Source organism: Saccostrea cucullata, unplaced genomic scaffold (assembly GCF_032062105.1).
Source record: "Saccostrea cucullata isolate Sc308-1 unplaced genomic scaffold, CSIRO_AGI_Scuc_v1 ctg672, whole genome shotgun sequence".
Classification (NCBI taxonomy): domain Eukaryota; kingdom Metazoa; phylum Mollusca; class Bivalvia; order Ostreida; family Ostreidae; genus Saccostrea; species Saccostrea cuccullata.
This window is the reverse complement of record NW_026928000.1, coordinates 109,994-137,760: the sequence shown is the minus strand read 5'-3', so window position 1 is coordinate 137,760 and position 27,767 is coordinate 109,994. Positions and strand designations below refer to the sequence as shown.

The 27,767-nt window shown below is 32.9% G+C and overlaps 1 protein-coding gene across 4 annotated transcripts in view; it reads right to left on the bottom strand.

The window, feature by feature from the left end:
- LOC134276135 (transient receptor potential cation channel subfamily M member-like 2) overlaps positions 1-25,501 on the bottom strand; it is a 59,888-nt gene extending 34,387 nt beyond the window's left edge. For 3 of the 4 annotated variants that reach the window (XM_062758410.1, XM_062758411.1, XM_062758413.1), the window contains exons 1-13: positions 25,448-25,501; positions 23,188-23,392; positions 17,767-17,858; positions 15,625-15,669; positions 12,904-13,087; positions 12,168-12,348; positions 10,692-10,855; positions 10,232-10,421; positions 6,630-6,739; positions 6,120-6,217; positions 5,701-5,909; positions 5,347-5,447; positions 4,120-4,254 (exon numbers count right to left, since the gene is read on the bottom strand). In XM_062758410.1, the coding sequence (XP_062614394.1) occupies positions 4,120-4,254; positions 5,347-5,447; positions 5,701-5,909; positions 6,120-6,217; positions 6,630-6,739; positions 10,232-10,421; positions 10,692-10,855; positions 12,168-12,348; positions 12,904-13,087; positions 15,625-15,669; positions 17,767-17,858; positions 23,188-23,337 (1,659 nt within the window). In that variant the 5' untranslated portion in view covers positions 23,338-23,392; positions 25,448-25,501. The remainder of the gene's footprint in view (positions 1-4,119; positions 4,255-5,346; positions 5,448-5,700; positions 5,910-6,119; positions 6,218-6,629; positions 6,740-10,231; positions 10,422-10,691; positions 10,856-12,167; positions 12,349-12,903; positions 13,088-15,624; positions 15,670-17,766; positions 17,859-23,187; positions 23,393-25,447) is intronic. The other variant, XM_062758412.1, reaches the window with a different exon arrangement.
- Between the last annotated feature and the right edge of the window lie 2,266 nt (positions 25,502-27,767).

The following is a 27,767-nucleotide window of genomic DNA, read 5'->3' as shown; positions in this document are numbered from 1 at the left end:
CCAAATCTGGCGACCTATCGAAGACTGATAACTACAGAGGCATCAGCTTGATATGCATCATAGCCAAGATTTACAATCGGCTCATACTAAATCGTATCAGGAGTGTCATAGATCTACGTCTCAGAATAAATCAGAATGGTTTTCGACCTGGAAGAACAACAGTTGCACAGATTCTTGCCCTCCGTCGAATAATCGAAGGTGTCAAAGCCAACAACTTGAAAGCAATCTTTACTTTTATAGACTTTCGGAAAGCATTTGTCTCCATACACAGAGGCAAGATGATACGCATACTTAAGGCATATGGAATTCCACATAATCTTATTCGAGCAATCGAAAAGATGTACACTAATACCATGGCCAAGATCGTAACACCTGATGGGGAAACTAGTATGTTTGAAATAACTGCTGGAGTTTTACAGGGAGATACCTTAGCACCATTCTTATTTATCATAGTACTGGACTATGCCCTGAGGAAGGCCATCTCTGGAAATGAAGAGGAACTGGGTTTCACCATACTGCCTAGAAAATCCAGAAGGCACCCAAAACAAGCTCTTACTGATCTTGATTTTGCTGATGACATTTCCCTACTATCAGATGAAATTGTCCAAGCACAGGAATTGTTATCTAGAGTAGAGAGGGAGTGTAAGAAAGTTGGGCTATGCATCAATGCCAAAAAGACTAAAGTCCTCCCATTCAATACTGACAACCCTTCTCCACTCAAAACCTTAGATGGCACTGAAATCGAATGGGTAGAAGATTTTAAATATCTTGGATCCTGGGTTGAAAGTTCAGAAAAGGACATAGCTGTGCGGAAAGCTTTAGCCTGGCAGGCTCTGAACAAGATGTCCAGAATATGGCGCTCAACAATGCGAAGTGATCTCAAGTTGCGTTTCTTCATAGCCACAATCGAGTCAATTCTACTGTATGGCTGTGAGAGCTGGACCCTGACAGTAGCCCAGGAGAAGTCGCTAGACGGAACCTACACACGCATGCTCCGTAAGGTTTTAGACATCCACTGGTCAAGACAGATTCCCAACGAGTCACTATATAGTAACCTCCCAAAGGTCAGTGATAAGATAGCCTCCAGGAGATTGCAGCTAGCTGGGCATTGCTTCCGTCATCCAGAGCTCAGCGCTCAACCTTTGGTACTGTGGGAGCCAAATCACGGACACCGTAGGAGAGGTAGACCCAAGGCCACGTTCTTAGACACACTGAAGCGTGACACAAAGACAAGGGATACAAAAGAGCTAGCTACCCTAATGGCTGATAGGAAGAATTGGAGTGGTCATGTAGTTGGTCGTCTAAGGACGACTGAGTGAGTGAGTGATAATTATTACAGTTATTGGGGATCTGAAATAAAACAGGCATTATAAAAACCTGAAAAATATTAATGAAAAAAAAAATATATAAATATACAGTTGTTTTTGCCTAGGAAAGGAAAGAACACAATGTAATGTGCAAATGAGAGTGGCAGAGTAAACCAAAGACATACCCATGAAGCTTGGTGAAAATAATAAAAAAAACATTCATGGTTGTTTAACTTTTCAAGCTGATAAAGCTGCATATCACTCTAATATATAATTATAGCACTCTAATGGGCATCATTTTTGCAAAGGTGACAAAGTGCAAACTGATGTTAGTATTTTCTTTTTTGTAAAAAAGCTTGATTCAGAAGTCACTGTGATAATTTATTGTCTTCACTCTTAGACATTTACTAGTAAATTGTAATTGCACAAAGTTAACAGACACACATAACCAATTTAAGAAAGACTATAATATTGTTAGATTATACATGAAGAATGCTCAATATTCTGACCTCTTGTATAGTGTGGTGTGAAGAAAAAGACAGGTCTCTCTACAATTCATGATCAACATATAAAACATACAATATCTACCATCTATGGGAAACAAAATTTGAAAATAAGTCTTTTTATCTATAAAATGCAGGTAAAATATGAAAACTTTTTTTTCACGCACGAAGTACAAAATGAAACTAGAACAAACAAATAAACAAAAAAAACAAACAAAGAACTGTAAGAGTTAATCAGTTTAGTAATTCTTTTTTAGGCATTCCATCAGGACCAAGAAGAAGGTACAGTTTCAATACAAATAAAGCCCTATATTTTTCTAAAATATGAAAGTGATATAAGAAATTAAAATTAATTCTTTCTGAATCATAGGAATTCTTTGCAGTAAGAATACACAAATGGTTTTTCTCATATGACCTCCTAAATGCCAATTGTGACGTCATTAACTTGTGCATTTTCCCGTATTTTCTTAAAAATTTGCAGAAGACCTCAATTTTCAGTGGAATTTTCTTTCAGAAAACATACTCTGCCACCGTCGCCCGAACAGATTTTAAGATATGTGATTTTTCATAGCTGTTTGTATAATATATCCAAAAATTAAAGCGGGCGACAGTGGCAGACACTATTTTCTATAGGAAAATTGGCATAAAAACAAGTCATTTAAAAGCTTTTCTGCATTAAACTTAATAAAGTGCCGCGCCACAGCATGATACGCCCGTCAAAAAATTACAATTTTCCTGAACAGTTTAGGTGCAAGAAAATCACATCAACCTTGATTCTAAGATTTCGATGATTTTTCCATTCCTTAAAATAGTATCCATCCCCTGTGATGTAGGCATCAATTATAATAAATATTACATCACTGATAGATTTCTGTGCTGGTTGTGTTAGACCTTGTCAAATGCCCATCATCAAATTAGTCTTAACAACTTAATCTATACCAAATTAATTTTGAAAAAAAAGGCTGGCCATCAAATGACATATGTTATAAACTGACCAGCAGTTCTTCTGTCTAATCCCCAAAGGGCTGCTTAATCAGAGTGACTGAGACAGCTAGCCTTCCTACATTGAACTCATTAATTAATCTTTAACTGGATGCTTGTCTACTCATTACTACCAAGAGATGAATGGGTCTGCACTATCTACTATAATTTTTTTAAAAACATATAAAATACTCTCAGATTTTTTTTTTTGGTTGATATTTAATGTCCGACAGGTTTTAGTATGTAATTCATATGGACATGCTGATTTAACCCCACCCCATAAAATTAGTTTTTAAATTAATAATATTACATAATATCAGATGAGTCTATTATGCAATATCAAATTAGTTTTAATTACTTTTCATCAAATTCATTTCAAAACTTAAGCTAGTCAACAAGAGCTATTTTTAATCAACCCAATTCTCAAGGGATATAGATAATGCCAATTCTCTGTCAGTTAGCTCCTGGCACTCAGAACCCATTAATTTCTCTCTAATTTGACATGCAATTTTCTGTTATCAAAATTCTTCTTGACCAGTGCTTGATAATTACACTCATGGGAGACATGGGATTTCTCTAACATACATTATATTTGTTTTAGATTGCTGTCAAGTATATGCTTAAAAAAAATAAGTATTTTCTTGATTTAACACTTTTTTAATAAGAACAGTGCAATACTCTTACATTATTTGGGATGTGTAAATGCATGGTAAAAAGACACTTTTTTTTTTTTTTTTTAAAATTCACTTAAATTAAAGGTCACAGTGACCTTGAAATAGGTCGCGACACACCTTCTACCTAAGATGCATAAACTGGCCAAGTTTGATGATTGTAGGTCTTATGGTTTTCTAGTTACATGTATGGGCCGGAAAGGATTTTTCCATATTTGGCTATAACTTCTGAATTAAAGGTCAGAGCGACCTACTTTTTGTGCGCGACACACCTTCTACCCAAGATGCATCAGATGACAAAGTTTGATAATCCTAGGCCTTGTAGTATTAAAGTTATGAGCCGGAAACGAAAAAGCTAACAGACAGACGGACAGACGGACGGACATGAAGCCTATAACATAATACGTCCCGTCTTAAGACGGGCGTATAAAAATGTACCAAATTAATGACGTCATATTTTCAAGAAAGGCTCTTCTTCATGCTTTATTCTTTAATGATTTATCATGTTCATCTACTCAACTACTGTTAAAGCCAATTTCATAACTTTTTAAGAACATTAAATTTTTAGGGCACAATAAAGCTTAAACCGTACCATCTTTTTTGAGGCAATAACGGATAGGCACCTTAAACAGAAGATAAATATTATTTAGGACATACCTGATTATAGAGCTTGAGAAGCCTTTTCTTGGTTAGGAAGTCTTTTAGGTTGACGCCATTGTCCATCAACAGTTCTACGAAGCCTACCCGGTTCAGGATTAAGGCCGACTGCATGATCTCAAACAGCATGTTAGTCTGAAGAAGACAGTTGTTTTTTTAATGAGGGTTTACTCAAATTTCAATACCCTAAAATTTTTGAGAAATTTTAAATTTACATTAGAGGATCCCCTGACTTTTCAAGTACCCTTTTGTAAATATGACTAAATTTTATTTAATGTACCCTATCTTCGTGATAATAATGCTAAAATAACCAATTAAATTTCCTGTTTTTCTCCTTCTCTTTTATCTTGATAATTTTTTTCTTGCGATAAAAGAAGCAGTATGGATTATGGAATTAGAGAGATATTTATTATGCCTGGATGCAAGCTATTCTCTCACCTCTCCAACATTGTATTGTAGCAAAGTATAGAAAATCAATATCCTAATGGAATTAATATGCATGAAGTCATTGCAATTTCTTCACCTATAGTTATGTCTTGTACTTATTTTACCATGATTAAAATTTAATGCAGCCTTTATAAGCTAATTAAATTGTAAATAAGCACTATAGTTGTTTTCAATTATCTAAATATTAACCTATTTTAATTTTTGCACTGATCATAGATTAGCGAAATAAAGCCAATACATGCCACATATTGCGACCAAACCTTATAATGATTCCACCTAAAGTATACAGGAGTATAGCTAAATCTCCACTGTCATTACACTTTAGAGAAAAATATACATTCTAAACAATATTTGAAAGCATTTCCTCAAAATTACTCTAGCAACTAGGCAAGCAATTTCAAAGTCTAGCTGGTCAATGGCAAACAAATTTTGATTTTATAAAAAGCATCATACCAATTTCTTAAACCTATGATGATTTACACCATCTTTTAACTGAAATCATAGTTATATCATGAAATATTATTAACAGCACATGTAATTCATCTTTTATGATAAACACTATTAGAAATAAATGTGTATACATGAGCTTGTTTTGGTGAGGCTGGAATGTTAAGGGTCAGATTACTTCAACCCCCCCCCCCAAAAAAAAATTCCAGTCCAATCCATCCCTTCCTTAAACACTCTGAAACAGTATTTCTGGTCTTAATCCTTACAATATCATAAGGGAAAATAAAATGCAAATAATTATATAAATCAATAAATACTCTCCATAGATTATACCTGAATGAAACGGTCATCTGTAAAGATTTCACTTTTGGCAATATCTATTCTGTTCCAAGCTAAAGCTAACTTCAACTGGTCAAAGATCTGATCCTTATTTGCTGTAAAATGAAAGTAAAATTTATTATTCCATTTTGAAAAATTTTAAAGGCAATTTGATGTTCATGTTTTCAAAAATTTAAATCATCAAAGAATTCAACACTGCACTAAACATTTTAACACTGTACTACTTAAAAATATATGTGTATACTTGGAGAAAAAGATATTGATGTCAACAGTATAGTTTTCATGAAAAAAGCTGAAATATTTCTTAAACTTCATTGTCCTTGACCTTAGACAAGATTAGATACTGACCCCTGAGTAGTGCCTGGAGAATGGCCTTGTCAATGTCTTTGGATGACCCCCGACCTCCAATACTGAACTCAAACACAGTGATCAAGTCCCGATTTTTCAGGGTCTCCTTCACCATCTCGCAGTGACTGACAAGGTTCTTTTTCCCAAAATTCTCTTCTACCTGATTCCTTATTTCTGCTTCTACCGAGGCATCAAATATTGTCTGTGTTCTGTAATACATGTAAAATGTCTCAGAGTTTAAAACCTAAACTTCTGTTTGTTTTTAAATGCATGATATTCCAAATGCTAAATTATCAGTAGTTCAGTCATTTTTTTCATGGAAACGTTTGAATCATCATTATAAGAAAATCTCAAAACAGACCAAATGGTATGAAAATTGATGGAGTAACAACAGTTTCTAAGACAGGTTCCCAGCTTACATCTTTTTTGTTTTGCCCTCTTGATCCATAGCTTCTATTTCCTCGCCTGAGGAATTCTGGTATGCAAAAGCTAAAATGTCTGCTGCTCTTCCAGAACCCTACAAAGGAAGCAAACACTTAAATCATTCACAATGGTTGATTAAATTTATATGCAAATACAATCGAATCTAAGAGCCCTGTTTAAGTGTGTTCGATTTAAGAGCTCTGTATATGTGTATTCAAAGAGACATAACTCGAGATAATTTTCTTCAAAAATGAAAGATTCGTTAGTACATGCAGGTGCATGTCTAAAGATTAAAGCAACATATACCTAAAAAGATGAACTACTGAAACTAAGTTAAAGATATCATAAAATCTGTATAATGCAGTATAATGGTAATATATCATAATTTTTGAAATAACAAATACCCAAAAAATTTTCACGTAATTAAAGAATATAAATGTATATACATGTACAATATGATATTAATCCTACAATATCTGATCTACTCTGAATATGATATTAAATACCTGGACTATGACAATGGGTGTGTTATTGGCGACAGCTTGATGGGCCGTTTCCAGTGTACCAGGACCTCCTTCTAACACTAGCAGTACCACAGGCACATAAACAGAGGCATCTAAACAATACAAACAAGAGAATCAAGCATTTCACTAGGGAAAAATACAAAAAGTAAAACTACCTTAAACTTCAAACAACCAAAAACAGTGTTTAATGTAAACTCTTGAGATCTGAATTTGTGATTCATATAGTTCTTAAATAATATATTCTCTAGACACCATCAAAGTAATAATTTGCAATTTTTTTTCCTCTTGCATATACTGTAAATCACTTTTTATTCGCGAGAACTTTATTTTCGCGTAATTACGCAAGACAGTGTGCTCGCGAAAATTTAATTCTCGCGTAGAATAGTATTCCTTAAGAATATATAAAGCAATAACCACAACTCGTGAAAATTTTGTCTCGCTAATCAAGAGTCAATGACTATATCGCGAAAATAAGGTGTCGCGAAAATTTGGTGATCTACAGTACTCATGGATGAACATGTGCATGCAGATTTAATGATTCAATCACTGAAATATCAGCATGTATTCTTGGCTCAAAAGTAATCTCTGAGAGGCATAGACAGGATACAGATTTTAACTTTTTTCTATCAGTGATCTTTAAGTTCCACAATTGACCTTTATTAAGTCAAGATCGGTACAGACTGTAAGCTCATAAGGAATCTTAGTGTTAATTATAAGCTTCCAATGTGTCTGTATTAGAAAGTTATGTTCTGACTCAGACAGACTAACCAGGGTAATTCTATAAACACCCCCCCCCCCTTCGAACTTTGATTGGTTAAGGGGTATAATTAAAAGGTATTATAGTCCAATGTATCAGTATATGTAAAGGAAAATGTCATAAACTTTTCTCCCCCTCACACATAGGCTACAATCACATATGTCTTAATAAAAGGAAATGGCAAGAAGATTTATGAAATTTCAGGAAATGTTACAAAATTTCTGTTAAAGTTCAGCCAAAGAAATTCATGTAAGTAAGACATGTTAGAATAATAAAACTTTGATTAAAGCTGGATCTACGTTTCAGTTCATGAGTTTAACTTTGTGTGGGTGCAAATGACTTGTATATTTCATTAATGTCAGTGAGGTCACAAGCACAGAAATAGCACATGGCACCACTACCGAAAAGCTACACATAATGCCTGACATTACATTTATTATCAATCAATGAAATTTTTTTTGTCATAACTTGATATCAATTCATGCTTGTTTTATACTCAAGAATATTGATGGAATGATTACAATTTGTACTAAGGCTAAAAAAAATTGAAGTTAAGGTTCTCAGGCCCGTGAACATCAGTTTCGAGGTTGCCATTCAAAATTTTATTGTATTTTGATAAAATAAAAAGTTTGTAATGCAGAGATCAATTCAAAAAAAGTTCTGACCTCATTTTCTCATAGTTTAGTACATGTACTTGAATATCGTTTCCGGTAGTCATTTAAAAGAGACTTGGCTACCTTGATGAAAAATACATTCAAAGACAATGCCTATGATGTTCATACAATGGATAATGCAAACCTATTGATCAGAAATGGAAAGTATGGGGAATATATCACTCTATAAAATTTTTTTTTATCAATTAATAAAAACATAGGTAATCAGAGATTACAGAGCTCACCTCAACGAATGTTGTCTTTAAGTAAGGCAAAGTCACACAATTAACCAACAAAAAGTGTACATTCCAAAAATGAAAATATTAAAGCAATTTTGATCTGATACTTTGAACAGACCTACATAAAAAATTTAAACTAGTTCTTCTTCATGAAAATGTAATTAAAATCCAGAATCTGAAGCAAATTTGAGAGTTTTCATCTCTTGATGCAACATTTGTGCAAGTTTGGTTTATACAATGTTATGTAAGCCTTATAGTTTTTTGGTATTAGACTTGCACTCATAACTTTTACCTGGTCTATTATCTGAAAAATGCATGTCGAATTCAGCATCCGAAGCAAGTCCATTAGTTTGCATCCTAAGATTTATTGTCCATGCAAGTTTGCTCATTATAGGGCTCATAGTTAATTGGAATAAAACATGCATCAAAAACTAACATTTTTACTCATCCACAAAAAGTAGGTCAGATTCAGCATCTGTAGCAAGCCTGGTAGTATGCATCCTTATATGTATTATCCATGCAAGTTTGGTCATTAAAGAATCATAGATACTTGGAAATGAATCATGCATTAACTTTAACCTATTCACTCAACCGGAAAATGTAGGTCAGATTCAGCATCCGAAGCAAGCCTGGTAGTATGCATCCTTAGATGTATCATCCATGCAAGTTTGGTCAACATAGGGCTTATAGTTACTTGGAAATGAAACCTGCACCAAAAACTTTAACCTGTTCACTCAACCGGAAAAGTAGGTCAGATTCAGCATCTGAAGCAAGCCCGATAGTATGCATCCTTAGATGTATCATCAATGCAAGTTTGGTCAACATAGGGCTTATAGTTACTTGGAAATGAAACCTGCACCAAAAACTTTAACCTGTTCACTCAACCGGAAAAGTAGGTCAGATTCAGCATCTGAAGCAAGCCCGATAGTATGCATCCTTAGATGTATCATCAATGCAAGTCTGGTCAACATAGGGCTTATAGTTACTTGGAAATGAAACCTGCACCAAAAACTTTAACCTGTTCACTCAACCGGAAAAGTAGGTCAGATTCAGCATCTGAAGCAAGACCAATAGTATGCATCCTTAGATGTATCATCCATGCAAGTTTGGTCAACATAGGTCTTATAGTTACTTGGAAACGAAACCTGCACCAAAAACTTTAACCTGTTCACTCAACCGGAAAATGTAGGTCAGATTCAGCATCCGAAGCAAACCCGATAGTATGCATCCTTAGATGAATCATCCATGCAAGTTTGGTCAACATAGGGCTTATAGTTACTTGGAAATGAAACCTACACCAAAAACTGCACCAAAAATGTTAACCTGCTCCAAAAACATTAACCTGGTCATTCCTTTGCTGAAATTGCAGCATCTGAAACTTTGAATGGTGCAATGAAACACACTAGAACCATCCTCCATGCATGTCTAATCCATATAGGACATAGAAGTAGTTAAAAAGAAAACTGCTCCAAAAAACTTAACCTGGGACGCCAACGCCGACACCGACGCCGACGCCGAGGGTATTACATAAGCTCCCCCAACTTCGTTGAGGTGAGCTAAAAATGCATATTAAAAAAATATCAATCTCCCTCTTCTAGTTCATTGCCAATAAAATCATACAAAAAGAGCCTCTATCTACATCCATATTGAAGAAAATTTGGCCTAAGAACCACAGAATTAAATTCATGTAGCCTTATAAAAGATTCAAAATGAAAATTCTTTCCAAAAATCTTAAGTAACAGCCTTGCAGCATTACATTAAAAATGGCTTAAGGTACTTAATTAAAATACATGTACTTGTATCCTGACTAGCTAATTAAAAGCACAATTACCTTTTTACAGTAAATGTGCTTAAAATTGTTAATTAAAAAAAATTTACTTGTATTTTAATTGAAATCATATAAAATGTAAGAATACATGTATCTATCAATCTCACTTTTGCCAGTGTTGGTTTTCATGTTTGCTATGGAATTCTCCATTCTCGCCCTGAACGGGATCTCCACTCCAAACTGGTGCTGAGTTCCATTGTCAACCAACACAAAGTGGGTGTGATTCGGATCCAGGAAACTTTCCTTTATTCTCTGTTTCTTCCCTAGTCTGTATGAAGCAGGCCATTTTCCTCGACACTGTGGTAAAAAACATCAATGCATCTTAGAGTAAACTGTCATTCACATCAAACTTTGAATACTTTTTTTAATCCATTAAAAAATCTTTGGAATTAAAATTCAAAAAAGAGAATAAATTCAATACTTTTAATTGTGCTAAATTTTATAGTCTGTTAATATATGTAATATTTAAAAAAAATTATTATGTTGGATTCTCTTCCATTCTCTTTTTAGAGAAAAAAAATATGGGTGTGTGTGTATGTGTGTGTGTGTAGGGGGTGGGTTGTTTACCTCAGGATCAGTGAGGTCCTCTTTATTTTGTATGCAGCCCCACGTGGCCACCCCTATGACTATTATGGGGTTAGTGGAGGCTGACACAAGCCCATAATCTCTGACTGCTTCCCCCACATGTTTCATCACCCCAGCATTTGTCCCTCCTGTAATGATCCAGGCACCTAGAAAATAGAACTAGACTGAAAACTAGCACAGCTATAACCTTAATAATTACAATGCAATATACAGTCTAAATTTCATTCTAAATCACATTCATTATATTTAAGGAGGCTCATTACACCACTTTTTGATGACGTACTACACAAAAAAATAAACCTCCATTGTGTCGACCGGTTTGCTCAGGGGACGAGTTGTATAGGTACCTCTATAATATGACCCTGACCTTTAAAACGCTTTAAAAATAGATGAAACATGCGGTGTTGTAAACAGTGAAAACAAAGTAACGGATTCATTATGCATAAACCAAAAAGAATTGCTTTTAGGCAGAAACAAAAGAAAGCAACAGTCAAATCTTCGCCAAACAAGTAATGTCAATTTCATAGCCATGCATGCAGTGAACTCTATCAATCACTGACATGTATGTATGGAGGAAATTCGAGTTAAAATCTACAACCTTGTTGAAATTAAAATTTTATTTAATTGCGCTATTTACTGTGTTGGTGTTAATTTATATATTTGTTTTATTGATTTAAATGTATACTCCGGCAATTTAAAGCTTTATTCTGAATTTTAGATGTAATGTCAAACGTTCCATAGTGTTTTGAGTCTTGGCTAATTACGAAAGATAACTCTTGAAAGTGGACTTTTTATACCAAATATTTTTTCAATTGGATTTTTCATTTCGTTTAAACTTTCTTCATTCAATTTGACACATGTAATTCATTGAAATACATTCCTTGTCTCTTCAGAACACATTTTTCAAATGTTTTATGCATAGATTAACAAGATAATGACATTAATTGTTTTCTAGGAGAAAATTATTTTTTCTAATAAAATTATTATTAGGTATTATGAGGTATTTTCACTGTGTGTACTTGTCTTAAGAAGATGCCCATCATTTGACACTGAAAGTTCTGAAATTCTGTGAATAATAAACCTGAAATAAAACATTTCACTAAAATAAAACAAAAACTAAAAAATTCTATAAAAAATATTTATGATATCAATATCCCCATCTGGATATTTGACATCTACATTATAAGTGGTGCTGTATTGAAATCTAAAATAAACTGTGGATGTAATGAGCCACCTTAAAATTGAATTCATTCTGACTTCATGGTTCAAATTTTGATTTGAGGTAAGTGTTTTTAACTAAAAAGTTTGAATGGCAAATCAATGGTCCCTATCAATATAAAAATCCCCGTTTTTACTTCCCAGGAAAACTAAAAAATTTTACCCTGTGCTTCTATCAAGATTAATTTCCCTTATTTAACTCAAACTTGTGAACATGTAATTACACGCAAAATTACAGACCTGTACTGCGGGCCACCTTCATGAGACCACGCCTGAATTCTTCCTTGATTTTCTGTTTCATGGTGAAGTTTTTGGCCCCACCAGTGACTGAGATCAGGAGGTTGGGTTTCTCCAGTCCCCACACGTCCATCATCAGCTCCATCATGACGTCCATCTTGGTGTTCACATCCACACGTACATACTGTCATGTGAAAAAGTGTTAAGAATTAATAACATCTATCATTCATTTTGGAACTTCTACAGTAAAACTCGTTTAGTACGAACACGGATATTGCAAATTCACTAATATAGCGAAGTTATCTTGAATCCCTAGCTATATAGATTTAACAAATTCCTTATATACAGATATAACAAATTATGGATATAACAAAGTAATTTCATAGGTTCCAGTGACTTCGTTATAACGGAGTGTTACTGTTTATTTTTCAAAGAAAAAAGAAGTTATAAAGGTCTTCTTGAAGCATAATAGCTATTAATTTTAGAATTTGAACATTTTGATTATGTTGAAGATTCTGATATAGAAAGTGACAGTTAGTTAACATATGAACTGGTAATAATATATCTGAAATATTAAAATAAAACCTAAAGTAAACTTAAGATTGTACATATTTCATCAATTTAACAGCCAATTCCTAAACAAAACCCTGTAATTAAAATCAATTAGAAGTAATTTTCAGTGTCCATAAAACCTATATCACATTTCCTTAACAGAACATTACTAGCATATTTTTCTTACATTCCTCTCATTTTCTCCAAACCCCAGGAACTCAACAGTGCCAAAGGCATTGGTTCTGATGGCCCTGGTGTGGGTCTCTACCCTCCACTCCTCCAGTCCTGAGGCCCCAGGGGAGGATAATAGGGAGGTGTGGGCAGTCCGGGGGTAGCCACATTTACATATAGCTTCAATCTCTGTCCCAGCACTGCAATACAAAAATACAAGACCCTAGTGCTATGACCATAACAGAGACCATAACTGATGCTACACAAAGGTAAATATACAGTCTACTTCAGGCACTTCAAGCTGACTTTTGCAACTATTGCAGCTATAGGTATTCTGGAGTAATTTTGAAAAGCAAACAGGTATATAATACATGTATTTATATAAATAAATATATTTTTTAGTACGTAAGAAATTTCCATTCAATTTAGCACCAGGTATTTGCAAGAAAAAAGTAAGAAGGGTACATGTATTTACAAACTGAATTTTTGTTAAAAGTCAGAATTTTAGTGCACAGTTTTATGAAAAAATATATAGTAACATATTTTCAATTTTCATTGATATCTGACAACAGAAATCCAAATGTACATGTTCTCCAAAGCATATCAAACTGAAAGTAATCTGGATCAAAATTTTCAAATTGAATCTGAATTCCTGTATGATAATGTAAATTGTATACAGGGCATTGTTTGTCCCAATTTTATTTTTGGACTATAGCTTTCAAAGCCGAGCAAGAGTTATCTATCTTGAAACACAGCCCATTCGCACACAATATGTCATATCAGAGTACACTTTTAAATGGTTTTTAAGTTAAGTATTTCGTAATTTTGTTCTACTTGCTGACAAAAATTGTAAGTGCTTCGAGCAGTTCATCCAAAATAGGTGTGTCATAAAACATGATATTATGTGCATACTTGATAATCAAAATCAATAAGCATTGTCAAACTCTATATCTGAATAAATTGCATACTGGTTTTTTGTTCTTGCATGTGTCAAGAACAAAAATCTACTAAGGTATATTTATATAATACATTGTGCTTTTGATAGGGCAGAAACTAAAAATACAAGAGCACATATTACATGTATCAATATTCATCCATTGAAAAATATTCCAAGATAGAATCAAGCACAACTAGTTCTTTATGCATTGATAAAGCTTTACAAAGTTTCAAAGCCAACAACAGAGCTATTTTCATTGATTACATACATCATGTATATTCTGATCTACAATTCATTAAAATGTAAATTTTTCATGAAATGCAAACCATGGAGACAGCAAAATCTCTTGGCACATATCACCTTAAATTGCTAAGTGTATGTACTGTGAAGCAATAAGATATAAAAAGCATTCTAACTGCTGAGCAATAAATGCAATCTATAATTTTAAACACCAAAGATTGGGAAATTTCTGACACATTTAGTTTAATATCTGAATATAATGCATAGGTCTAAATATCAATATGAGAGGTTTTCAGTTATATAGTGCAAATTAAACAAACACTTTTATCATGAAAACATAATCATTCCACAATTTTCATTGTTAAATGTGCATGCTGCAAACTTATTAATATTTAATGCAACATCAAGAGATCTTATTAGGCCATGAATACATGTACATTGAGCTCCTGTGCAAAGGATAGAAAAAAAGAGAACAGTAAATGTAAAGTGTACAGAAGAGATTGGTACGACCAGATTGCTAAGCTTATAATATATATTCAGAAAAAATTTTATTTTAAAAAAAGTGATGATTATATTGTCGTAAATGTAAAGTGTACAACTTGCAAAGCCAATTTATCAAGAAACTGCTGGCAAGAGATTGGTATGACCAGATTGCTAAGCTTATAATATATATTTGGAAAAAATCTTATTTTCAAAAGTGATGATTATATTGTCTGTAAAGTACATTTAATAAAAAAAATAATGCCCCTACAGCTATCCTACATCAAAGTAGTCCCTAAGACCCAGAAGCTGGTGAATTTCCCCACCTATAATGATGTAATCCCACTAGTTACTCCTTCTATACCAGGTAGGGGTCTTTCTTAGGCCATACAGAGTTGTAGAGGTATAAAATGTCATTGCAAAAGTTCAAAGGCTTCTCGAGATATTGCACAGTAACAAAAGTGTAAAAACAGAGAATATTTGAATTTAAGAACTTGACCTTTTGACCTCAAGATCAATTATAGGGATCTTCCTTGGGTGATAGGGAGTTGTTGAGTAAAATTTCACTACAAAAGCTCAAAGGCTTCTTGAGATGCACATCCCTAGATGTAGCCGCCATCATTCCATGCAAGTTGCAGCACCATAGAACCTTACTGTAACTTACATGTTCATGTAGGGATGGACCTGCTTCAAAAGCTCAAAGCCTGTTACTCATCCAGAAGATGTAGGTCACAAGCAGTATGTAAAGCATGTTTGGTAATGTGCATTTCTAGATGCATTATTGAATCCATGCATGCCAAAATTATCAACATAGATAAGGTTGCTAATAACATTGACAAAACTTTAGGGGAAAACATGGTTCATAACTTTTTCTTTTCATGAGCAGTTCAAAGACAATATCTGTGGAAAATTATGTTCCCTCAATGCAGTTTGGATCTTGAAGTTATCTTACAATTTAAGGTGAAATCAAGTGAAAACAATATTCTTCTATCACAAAGTGTTTGACTTCATAAATCTCAAAATCTATTCTGCTTAGCAATCCGGCAAAAAAAGTAAATCTTGAGTGTGTTCAAGACTTACCCTTGGAGACTCTTGCCTGGAGATCTGATGGGAGGCAATGAAACACTACCAATCAAAACACAGTAAAATAATGCCAAATAACCAATCAAATAAAAACAGTTTAATAATGCCAAATAACCAATCAAAACACAGTAAAATAGTGCCAATTAACCAATCAAAGAACAGTAAAATAATGCCAAATAATATGAAAACATAAAATACATGATCTCATATTCAAAGACAGATAAAGAAAGATATTCATTCGATATTTGCTTTTAAGATCCAATACAATTTGTGCATTTAAACAAAACAAAAATGAGTATTTGAAAAGAAAAATTGCAGGAAATGCTACTATTCTAAAAAATAATAAAAAATGTTTTATGTATTTCATTGATATTCACTGGCAACATTAATCAACTATAATTTACCATGCAAGTAAAGCATATTTTTGGTAATCACAAACTGGTGTTCTGATTCTGTGAATGCAACCATGCAATCAATACACAATCCAAAAACAGTAATAGAACACATGAAAGGAAGAAGTCATAATCCAAGTAATAAATTGATAATTTAATGGATGACTATGACGTCCATGCAAAAAATTATATATCTATAAACCAATTTTAATTTTTAACATGTTTTAATTAATGTGCTAATAGTTGCATGTATAATCACGGTAATAAATCCTATATTCAAGTTCAATGGCAAGAATTAGGACAATGAAACATATTACAGACTTTTGCTATATTTTTCTAATGTTCATCAAGGTTGACCTTAAGACTCAAGTATGCCCCCCCCCCCCTGCTCAATTTGACTGATAAAAGAGGAACCCCAAAGCCCTTGCTATATCAATTTTTAGGAATGTAAAAAATGCTAAACAGATCCCATAATAATATATCATGTGTATGACAGTATGTTGATCTATTTCTACTGTATTTTTAAAACAAATTCCAACCACAGATAATTCACACGTCATACTGAATGTTTAAACCAATGTATTGATTTTATAATTATATTGAATACCCAACTAAAATATTAAACCTAGTTACCAAGTTCTCAAATTTCTAGTGTTTACTCATCTTTTCATAAATCATCAACTAGAATAGCTTAATCGGGTCTGTAAATTAACTATGTTCAATCCATAACCTATTGAATTTGAATTATCTAACAGTAAAAGGAGAACCTAGATCTCATGAACAATCTAGTGGGGGAGTATATTACACACAAACAATTAGGCCTAGAAAAAAAATATGTTTGTTTCCGCTTTCAGGCTGAAAAAATATAGGGTAGGTAGGTAGGCAATTTTTTTTTTTTTTTTGAAAAAAATTTGTTTGCTTGTTTAATCAAAACGTGTATAGAAGTAACATTAATGACAAAAGAAATGGTGTTTTCAAGCATTACTGTGACTTAACTTATAATAGAAAGGTGACCCAAACTTCTTTCTGTTTTGAAAAGCTTGCAAAGTTGGAGGCTATAATTCCCTGGTTGAAATCTTGCACATCATGGGACAAAAGCATTAAAAAAATATTTAGGGTCGGCACTATATAAATAAGGGTCGGTCGGGAAAGCGGAAACAAACATATTTTTTTTCTAGGCCTTATAGACTGGTTTGTTTGGCCTCTTCATGTCAATATAAATAAAAAAAGCTGTATACAGATAATTATACAATTCTACATAGAACATTCATTGTAGAACTACAATGTTTTATTGTTAGATTATTAAAACCATGTTCTGCTTGGAGCTTCTTTTTTCACACATTGAATGGTCTATAATGACACGTTCACACATTTTTTAATTGAAATTCACAAATGAGCCTTAAATTACTATGTCCTGCAATGCACAGAGGAAACTAATGTTCACAAAGTTATACATTCAAGGTACACTAAATTCTCTCCAATCAAAACAAATATTACTATGGAAAAATCCAAAACTATTCTTTCCAGATATGAATCTTTATTAAATTAATGATTTGGGAGGTACATTTTTGAGGAATAAATGCCTATAAGGAGAGCCCTGAGTTACTAACTGCTCCATCAGTGGGGAAAAGACAGTAAATCTATCAATAATGTTATGTTCACTTTCAGAACTTGACTAGAAAGTGATTTTGTTTTCTTTTGTTAGTCAGAACTTGCTCAAGGAAACAAGCTTTGGATGTATAATTACCTGTTAACCTCCACTGGTTTTTCTACAAACTTTTTACAGACTCTCATTTTGATGTTGTCACGAATCCATCTTTGTTCAAACGTCATATTCACCTGCAAAAACACATGGAGAAATTCATAATAATTATCCAGATATTTCTTATCTGATTAAGAAAATATTTTCTTTAACAGTGTTAAAGGGTGGAGTACGAAGGTTGTCCCAAAAAGTTGTAGACATTCAATATTTATAACTTTTTTAACATGCAATCAATATTAACCAAATTTTGCATAGACATAACATATTCAATGTTCTTTAAAATTGTGAATTCTTAAATATACATATCTATCATATTATTAATATTGTGAAGATCAAATGAAGGCCGATATGGTGTATTGGTGCAGGAACAGAATTCGGAATAATTTACGCCCAAAACTATAATTACATTTTGAATTGCTTTATTTCTTTGGTACTATGTAAAACATTGAACTCAAATTTAAATCAGTGAAACCAGAATCAAAGTCTGAATAACATGTCAAACTGATTTGGATATCATGTTTATATACATCAGAGACATGCAAAAAAGAGTACAGAATTAACATTTCACACTAGATACTAATAGAGAAGTTGTTTTTTAATGTTATGAGAATCGATGATAGTTTTTCCTCAATGCCGATAATTATTTATACCGCATGTAAAAAGTAGAGTACTGTAAACTTGTTAAACGCAGACAGTGGGGAATTCGAACAATCTGAGCCACGAACTACGTCAAACAATGTGTATTCTTTGTTGCCTAAAAGGTAAGGTGATCTTTCGACTAAATTTCGACGTAAGTTTGAAACTTCAAAAAAAAAATTTTAAAAAAAAATGGACAGTTAAGTGAATTTGAATAAGTCCCTTAGTCAAGAGCGGATTTTCACTTAAAAAAAATACTGGATATTAACAGATGCGTGTGTAGCAGAAAAAGAGATCATGACGTTATAAGAGACGTAAGTTTCGCTTGCTTTCGTGCGCCGATGTACACTTACATGCTTTCTTATTTTTTCATAATTTTCTTATTAAATGTGATATCATCATGAAACTTGAAATGCATGATCATAAAATGTTACTCTTTGCTAATTGCTATGATAAGAAAAGAAATTTAATTTAGCAAAGAGAAACTAAACTGTTTTCCCTGTCTACGACTCTTTGGGACAATTAACCCTCTTAACTGCTTTGCTATTTTTTTGTCCCCCGCTTGAAAAGTGGGGGATATTAATTTGGGTTTGTCCGTCCGTCCGTCTAGCTGTCCGTCCGTCCGTCTTTCTGTCTGTCTGTAACGCTTTCGTTTCCACACGATATCTCGAGAACCCTTTGAGCTTTTGCAATGAAATTTAGCATAGCAACTCCCTATGGACTAAAGAAGACCGCTATTGATTTTGAGGTCAAAAAGTCAAAAGGTCAAGGTCATAAATAAGCAAATTCTGTCTATTGTAACACTTTCGTTTCCACACGATATCTCTAGAACCATTTGAGCTGTTGCAATGAAATTGTACATAGCAACTCCCTGTGGCCTAATGAAGACCCCGATTGATTTTGAGGTCAAAAGGTCAAAGTTCAAGGTCGTATTTATACATTCTGTCTGTGTGTAACACTATCATTTCCGGGCGATATTTCAAGAAGCTTTTGAGCTTTTGCAATGTAATTTTATACCAAAACTCCCTATAGGACCTCTCTCACCCCTCTCAAAGTGCCCCGCCCCGTTTGTTTTATTAGTATTTATAGTATTACATTACATGTCGCTATTTTTAGCACAGGGGCATGAGGAGAGTTATTGCGTATAAAATAGGTTCTCGGCGGACATTTTGTTACAATATACAAACACTTTAAAAAAGCAAACTTAGAACTGTTTAATTTAATAAAGGCTAAATAAATCAAACACCATGGATTGTGTAAAATTTTGACAATACCGAACATGAATATCTACATGTATGTGACTTCACTTCTGCATAAACTTAATGCCATGTAAAGCGATTCCGTGGTCTAGTGGTATTATGTTTCTCGCTTAGCATGTGAGAGGTCCTGAATTCAGGTCCCGGATGGACCACTTTTTGTCCCCCGCTTGAAAAGTGGGGGATATTAATTTGGGTTTGTCCGTCCGTCCGTCTTTCTGTCCGTCTGTAACGCTTTCGTTTCCACACGATATCTCGAGAACCCTTTGAGCTTTTGCAATGAAATTTAGCATAGCAACTCCCTATGGACTAAAGAAGACCCCTATTGATTTTGAGGTCAAAAGGTCAAAGGTCAAGGTCATAAATAAGCAAATTCTGTCTGTTAAAACACTTTCGTTTCCACACGATATCTCTAGAACCATTTGAGCTATTGCAATGAAATTTTACATAGGAAAAATCTTAAATCAAATTTTTACAATAGTATAGAAAGAAATAAACTCGCTTTCACCACAAAACTCAACTCCCTGTGGCCTAATGAAGACCCCTATTGATTTTGAGGTCAAAAGGTCAAAGTTCAAGGTCGTAAATTTATACATTCTGTCTGTGTGTAACACTATCATTTCCGGGCGATATTTCAAGAAGATTTTGAGCTTATGCAATGTAATTTTATACCAAAACTGCCTAGGACGTCTCTCTCCCCTCTCAAAGTGCCCCGCCCCGTTTGTTTTATTAATATTTATAGTATTACATGTCGCTATTTTTAGCGCAGGGGCATGAGGAGAGTTATTGCGTATAAAACAGGTTCTCGGCGGACTTTATGTTCTTATTACATCTATTAGAACTGTTTAATAAAGGCTAAATAAATCAAACACCATGGATTGTGTAAAATTTTGAGAATACCGAACATGAAAACATGAATATATACAGTCATGTATGTGACTTCAGTTCTGCATATACTTCACTCCGTGTAAAGTGACTCCGTGGTCAAGTGGTTAGGTCTCTCGCTTCAAATGTGAGAGGTCCCGGGATCGACTCTCGGTCAGACCGTTCTTTTTTTTTTTTTTAAATACTTTTTTACTCAAGCCCTAGAGGGGCTTGAGTTATCTAAAACGATGCTAAGTCATCGATTCACTCAGTTAATATACACGAAAAGATATTATTTTTGTAGATAAAAATTTTTCTAGAAACAAAAATGAAGCTTATTTTGAAAAAATCTGTATATTCAAAGATACTAAGCGTTAAATGTCGGATTCTTTTCTATGGCGAATGAACAACGAGTGAAGCTCCGCAGCCGTAACAGTTTCTATACAGAGATTTCGCGCTTTCCTTTGCGTAGGAATCTCAGGTAACTTTTACAGACGCTGACAAAGCATCATTGGACGAGTCCACTGTTTACTCTGAAAGGTGACGCAGGTCACCCCAACGTTAACAAATTCTACTATGCATGGCCAGAAAATGTATGGTTGTACCCCCCATATTGAAATTGCTTCTCACGGGCCTGAGAATGATGTGCATGTGCACTTTGAAGGACAGTAAAATTATAGCATAACATCAATGATAAATTCCCCCTCGTATTTTTTTTTTTAATTTCAAAAGATCGTTCTAGTTATCTTCAGATTTGGTAACGAACCTATATAACTTCTTTTGGATTCATACGGATGTCGCACAGCCAGATGAACCCGTGTGATCGATGTTCTTCATTAAGCAAAAAAAAAAAAAAAAAAAAAAAAAAAAGTAAAAATAGAAAACAAACGCACATATAGTTTGAAGTGTATCAGGATAAAAAAATATTTCATTAAATTAAGAAACGGCCACTATGGTCTATAAAATATTATTAAAAGTGAGTAAGTAAATTCATCTTAAAAAGTAGTACTACCATTAATTATATCTATTCTAATTAAATGCAATGTATGAATTTTGTTTCATGTACATGTATTTTATTCAACAGAAGATTGAACTCGAGTCTTACTCGACAGCCCTTATCTTATACCATTTTAGGATATTAATGACACTTCCTAGTTGACTTTCTACAGCTTGATAATCTCTGACGTTTTGTCAGTATATACTTGTTTTTTACTAAATGATAGTATTCAGCATGTGAAATGAAAAATTTATGAGGTTATAAAATCATCATTACAGTGTGATAAATATTCCATATGAAAAAATCTTCTATACACATAATAAAGAATAAGCAATCAAATCTTTATATGCATATTGACATACATGTATTTTATTTCCTTCAGTATACATGTATACATTTAATAATTCTACAAATTCAGTCAGGGGGAGTCGACTTTTTCCCTAAGCGGGGGACACGAATTCTCTGAATTAGCTTGTTTTATGTTAAATCCATTTAGATCTCAAAGTGTTAATATAAGGCTACAGCAATTATATTGTATTTGGTTTGACTAATTATTATAGTGCACAGATGTTTGCATCAATTTTGACTTAAAATATTTCTATAAATATAGAATATTCGGTTTTGTAAATTATTATGCAAATATACACATGTTCTCCAATGTATAGATCTAGATCTACCTGCTCTAACAAATTCAATTAGATAGTTGCTATAATTAACCTTCCATTGTATAATTCAGATTTTAATATCTATTTGTAGAGTGTACTAGTATATCTTGTAAATGCAATGGATTCATGAATTGCAGTTTATTTAATTAGTATATATCCTACATTAATAATTAAGATCTCTGTCATGTCTAATTTTATCTCCCAAAGGGATCCAGTATATACATTTTTAATGAGACAAAGTTTATGGACATGCATCAGTATACAGAGATATATACAGAGAGAGAAAATTGATACTGAAGTGAAGGGTATTATAAATTCTTTTGATGCCATTGGATATGTTTTTTTGTTCTTTTATAGCTCTATCAATCTATTATTTATGAAAACTTTTATACTATTTCAGCTACTCCACCCATTATGTACTGAGGGGATACACCATACATACTATATATATAGTACAGGAAATATCAGAGATCAAATATACTTTGTTTTGATATTTATATATCATGTATATAGGTTATACATAGTAATGCCCCCATCTGAAATAATCTTCTTTCTTCAGAAATAGAATATAATAAACCTTATAATGTCATCATACAATAAAAAAATATCTTGCACCATTCTCCCCACTAAAAAATGGTGTCATATGAAATTAAAAAGTAGCTGCATATCACGGCTTCAAATGAATCAGACAACGATATATAAAAGCATCATTCTAAAATACTGTAAAATCACATATTTGCATGGGGTCAAATCTTCAAGATCTGAGGAAAAAAATATTTGTTTGTGGGGACTTGAATTTGTGGTTGGAGACTCTTAACATGGTTAAGTAGTGAATGCATATGAAATTTTAAATTTCATGGTGGTCATAAATTTGTGGGTCTCTCCATGCTTCTAAAACAATGAAAATTACCCCCCCCCCCCTCAAAAATTAGTGATTTCACTGTCAAAGGAAAATTAAGTTTATTTCAGTTTGAAGTTTCCATCCTACCTCTGGGGCAGCCCCCACGTTTTGTGCATCAACCGCCTCCTCATTGAAATGGAGACTGACTAAACTCTTGTTGCGTTTAGGTGTCCCCATCTCGTATGATATGGTGTCGGCCGGGTCAGCTGGACTGACCCTCGTCACTTTCTTCTCCATTCAGTTAGGCCATCCTTCCTGTTTTACATGTTGATCAACAGCTTATTGTGTCATTCTGAAAATAAAAAAAATAATCAAAAAATATGTTCAATTTGACACGGGTTGTTCCCAAGACCTAGGCCTCGGGGAATATCCCCTCCTATACTGATGTAATCCGCCAAGTTATTTTGATATTCCTCCTAAACTTTCAATTAGGAAAGGAACCCCAGATCCCCTTCTACTTTCCCAAAGTCCCCTACTTTTTCATATGAATTCCTAATGACGTCATATTCAGGTCATATTTCCATAATGGTACTTCTTCATACCAAATATTCTTTCCTGGTCTATTACAGTCATAAATTTAACTAATATTTAAGCCAGTTTCAAATCTTTTTGACATTTTGTTTGAAAACATATAATTTTATCGGCACAATAAAGCTAAAACAATTTATACCTAATTCTCTGCCAAATTGTGCAATTCAGTAAATGATCGTTTTGAATGATCGTTTTGATAGATCATTCAGATTGATTGGATACAGTATTGATACATTACTGTAGTGTAATTTCTGAATCAAAGTGAAATCCACATCAGACAAAGTTAAGATCACACCTTTGCTGGTCCAATGTGCTTAGTTTTTAATATATATTAGCTATATTTAAATTATAGTTTTGCTGACTTAAAAGAAAATGCAGAAATTTAAGTCAAACATTTAATTATATAAACTTGCAAGGTGAACAAAAATACCATTGCTAAGATTTTTTAGTTTTTAAACATGTTAAACAATTGGACTTTAATTAAGGCTGGGCATTCATATTTTAAGAAAAAAAAAGAATTGCAATATATATATATAAGTAAATCATGTATCTATATACTGGTGTCTCATTATATCGCGGTACTTAATTCTTTTGCATAAAAAGTGTTATTCCAATTTTTTACTTTAACTTTTATCAAACGATATTTGTAATTCTAACTTTGGCCTAACTTTTTAGTGTTCTATTATTTTCCAAACATGCATCATTTAATTTGTGGTCTATTTTTAAAACAGGAAGTCTTATTTACCTCCTAAATTGGAGAGTCTCATTGTATCGCAGTATGGGGAAACATGGAAACTTGTAGATGAAATGGACTTCAATTTTTATTTTGGAATTTACGATGTAATTCTACATGAAAAATAAACAATTTTACAAACTAAAGACATTTAAAACGTGAGCTTCATTATAATTTTTACTAGGTTATAATTTAATGGTCAAAATATAATAAAAACGGGACTTGAAATCTGTAAAATTACGTTTTATATGAATATTTTTTTTTTCAAACGGATGTTCCATACTTTTAAATCATCGAAAATGTCAACATATAGACAGCATACATATTGTCCATCAACAAAAAGAATATAGGCTATGTATCCAAATTTTTGCGATATACCACGATACAATGAAACCCGCGATATAATGAGAATTGAGTATACATGTACCCGAAACCATGAATGTTTTTATTCTCTAATTTTAATTAGATATTAAAAGCAAATTTCGAATTGACAGAGGGCACCTTGTATGAAAATTTAAAGCATGATTATCAACAAAAGACTCTTCTCAGAAATTTATTATTAGTAGAATTATATTCCAACCCCATATTCAAGCCCAGACAAAATATCTCTGGTTCAACAAAATGAACTGTAGTTTAATTAGTTCAGACAGGCTCAGTAAAACATTTTGGATTGAGTGGATAAGAATTCATACATAAAATATCATACAAGTCTTTATTACATAGAGTGCACCACTTTCATAGTTCCAACCCGCCACCTGGTTAGATAGAACCTATCACTGTACACTCATTGTAACCATTCTTGACAAAGAAATATTGTAAGATATGCCAAATGGATTCATGTGATGACAAAATATGTATTGAATAAAAATGTTAAGATGTACAAAAAATACGGAACGATAATTTATGTGTATTTGTAAGGCAATATGCACCATTTTCAGGCTAATCAAAACACCCATTCTGCAGTCTGGCCGCAGTTTACAATCTTATCTTGTAAATAAATGAGTCCAAATTTCGATAACCTACCATTTAACTTCCTCCAAACCTACTACATCTAATTCAACTGATGCAGACGCACATACTTACCAATATTCTAAAAATATATTCCTATTAAACATTTTAAATAGATCTATCTCCATTTTATTGAACGAAAAGTCAAGTAAACAACGTGAATCGTCTGGTTGTGTATCCGAGTGTAACGCGCGCTTTCCTATACAGGAAGTGCAATATTTTTTTCAGATCGATTAAAACGCTATAATGACTCGGATGGGCACTATGCACTCGTTGCTAAGCGATGACGTAAAATTGCTTGTCATGAATGTAAATTTATTTTAAAAGATTTCGATCTAAAAATAATTGGTTTGGGGAGAGAAATGAACCACAAATCCTCAAAATTTTAAGAAGTTAAAACGTATGACTGCCTGTTATTTAATTGTTATTTTAAAATATATAGGATTCAAGGACTCTAAAAAAATTATATTTCATGAAGATTAAAGCCATATATATATGGCGAAGTACAATTATACATGTTATAGTTTTAACAATGCCAGGAACCACATACATGTACATTTAAATAAATAAATAAGTAAATAAATAAATAAATAAATAAATAAATAAATAAATAAATAAATAAATAAATAAATAAATAAAGTGAGGTAAATGAATTTTTGTAACTGTTGTAGTTTTAACAATGCCACCAATCATAGCCATACTTTTTCACAATCTGCTAATAATAGATTTTTAAAAAATATCTTTATAACGCAATTGACTTTGTAATTTACGGAAAAGTTCTATCTTTATATAAAATAATGAAACAAATAATAAGTTCTTATAATTTTAGTCTAATAATTTTCATTGTCATTTGCGGATATAACTAATGTGGGGGGGGGTTTTAAACACCCCCCCCCCCGCTCATTAAAATTTTTTTTTTTTACAAGTGCCATTTTATCATTTTGTTGCATTGGTAAGACTCTAATAAACATGAACCCTTTGTTTGTACAACTGTGAAATATACATCAACTACGTAACAGGAAATCACTTTCCGCTTGAACGCACACAATACACAGGTAATCAACAGAGAGAGTGCCTCAGAGATCGGGTAGTCCGTGCACCTAGTGAAATCACAAGATCACAGTACAGTATAGTCAGGTACCAACAACAGAAAACTGCTTAGTTACGGTGCTGCTCAGTTATATTCTTTTGCTGATAAAAAATGCATGTTTTTTAAACAATGAATAAACTATTATTCAGTTTTTTTTTACCGTTTTAAAAATTAAATTAATATAATTTTTTTTTTTTTACAAAACCAGGTTGGCTTAGCAAACCCCTCTAGTTTTGACAGATTCTCCAGTTTATGTTTTCTAATTTTTTCTTCAGTTTGAAATTTCATTTATTGTACATGTGTGTTTATATTCCAAATCATATTGACAGTATATAGTTTATACTCAAGTAAGTTGAAAACACTATGAGTTAGGGATTCTGAATAGAATTCAATTTTTAATTTTTTTAGTGTTTAAAAATTATGCACATTAGTTATATCTTGGAAGTCAGCTTGACATATGAAAATTAATTGTAGGGGCATAAAATTATAAGAAACTTAAGTCAACTTTGTATTCATTAAATTTATATAAAACAGTTTTTTAAAGCAAAGTCTAAAGTCTTGTATTAAAGTGAAATTAAATTGAAAACATTTTATTAAAAATCTTTGATGATCAGTCTTTAAAAAGGCTACAAAAAGTACCCCAAAATGCTGGAAAATGCACCAATTAGAACCATTTAATACAAAATTTTGTCGGGGGAGGCCCCCCTTATTTATTTATTTACATGTACTGTATGTGGTTGCCCCCCCCCCCCCCAAAACTATAACATGTATAACACAGTGGCGGATTCAGGGGGGGGGGAACCCCCCCGCGCATAATTTTTTTTTTACAAGTGTCATCATTTTGTTGCATTGATAGGACTCTAATAAACACAGATCCACTGTTCTGTGCAACTGTGAAATATACATCAAATACGTAACAGGAAATCACCTTCCGCTTGAACGCACACAATATACACAGATAATCAAAAGAGAGAGATCAGGGTAGTCCGTGCATCTAGTGAAGTCACAAGGTCATGTACAGTACGTCATGTAGTCATGCAGGTGCCAACAATAGAAAACTGTATAGTTACGGTGCTGCTCAGTAATATTCTTTTGCTGATTAAATGCATGTTTTTTTTTAACTATTTGAATAAACTGTTATTCGGGTTTTTTGTTTTACCGTTTTAAAAATTAAATTAACACAAATTTTTTTTAAACAAAATTGATCAGGTTGGCTTAGAAAAACCCTCTAGTTTTGACAGATAATCCTCAGTTTATATAATTTTTTCTTCAGTTTGAAATATCATTAATAGTACTTGTGTGTTT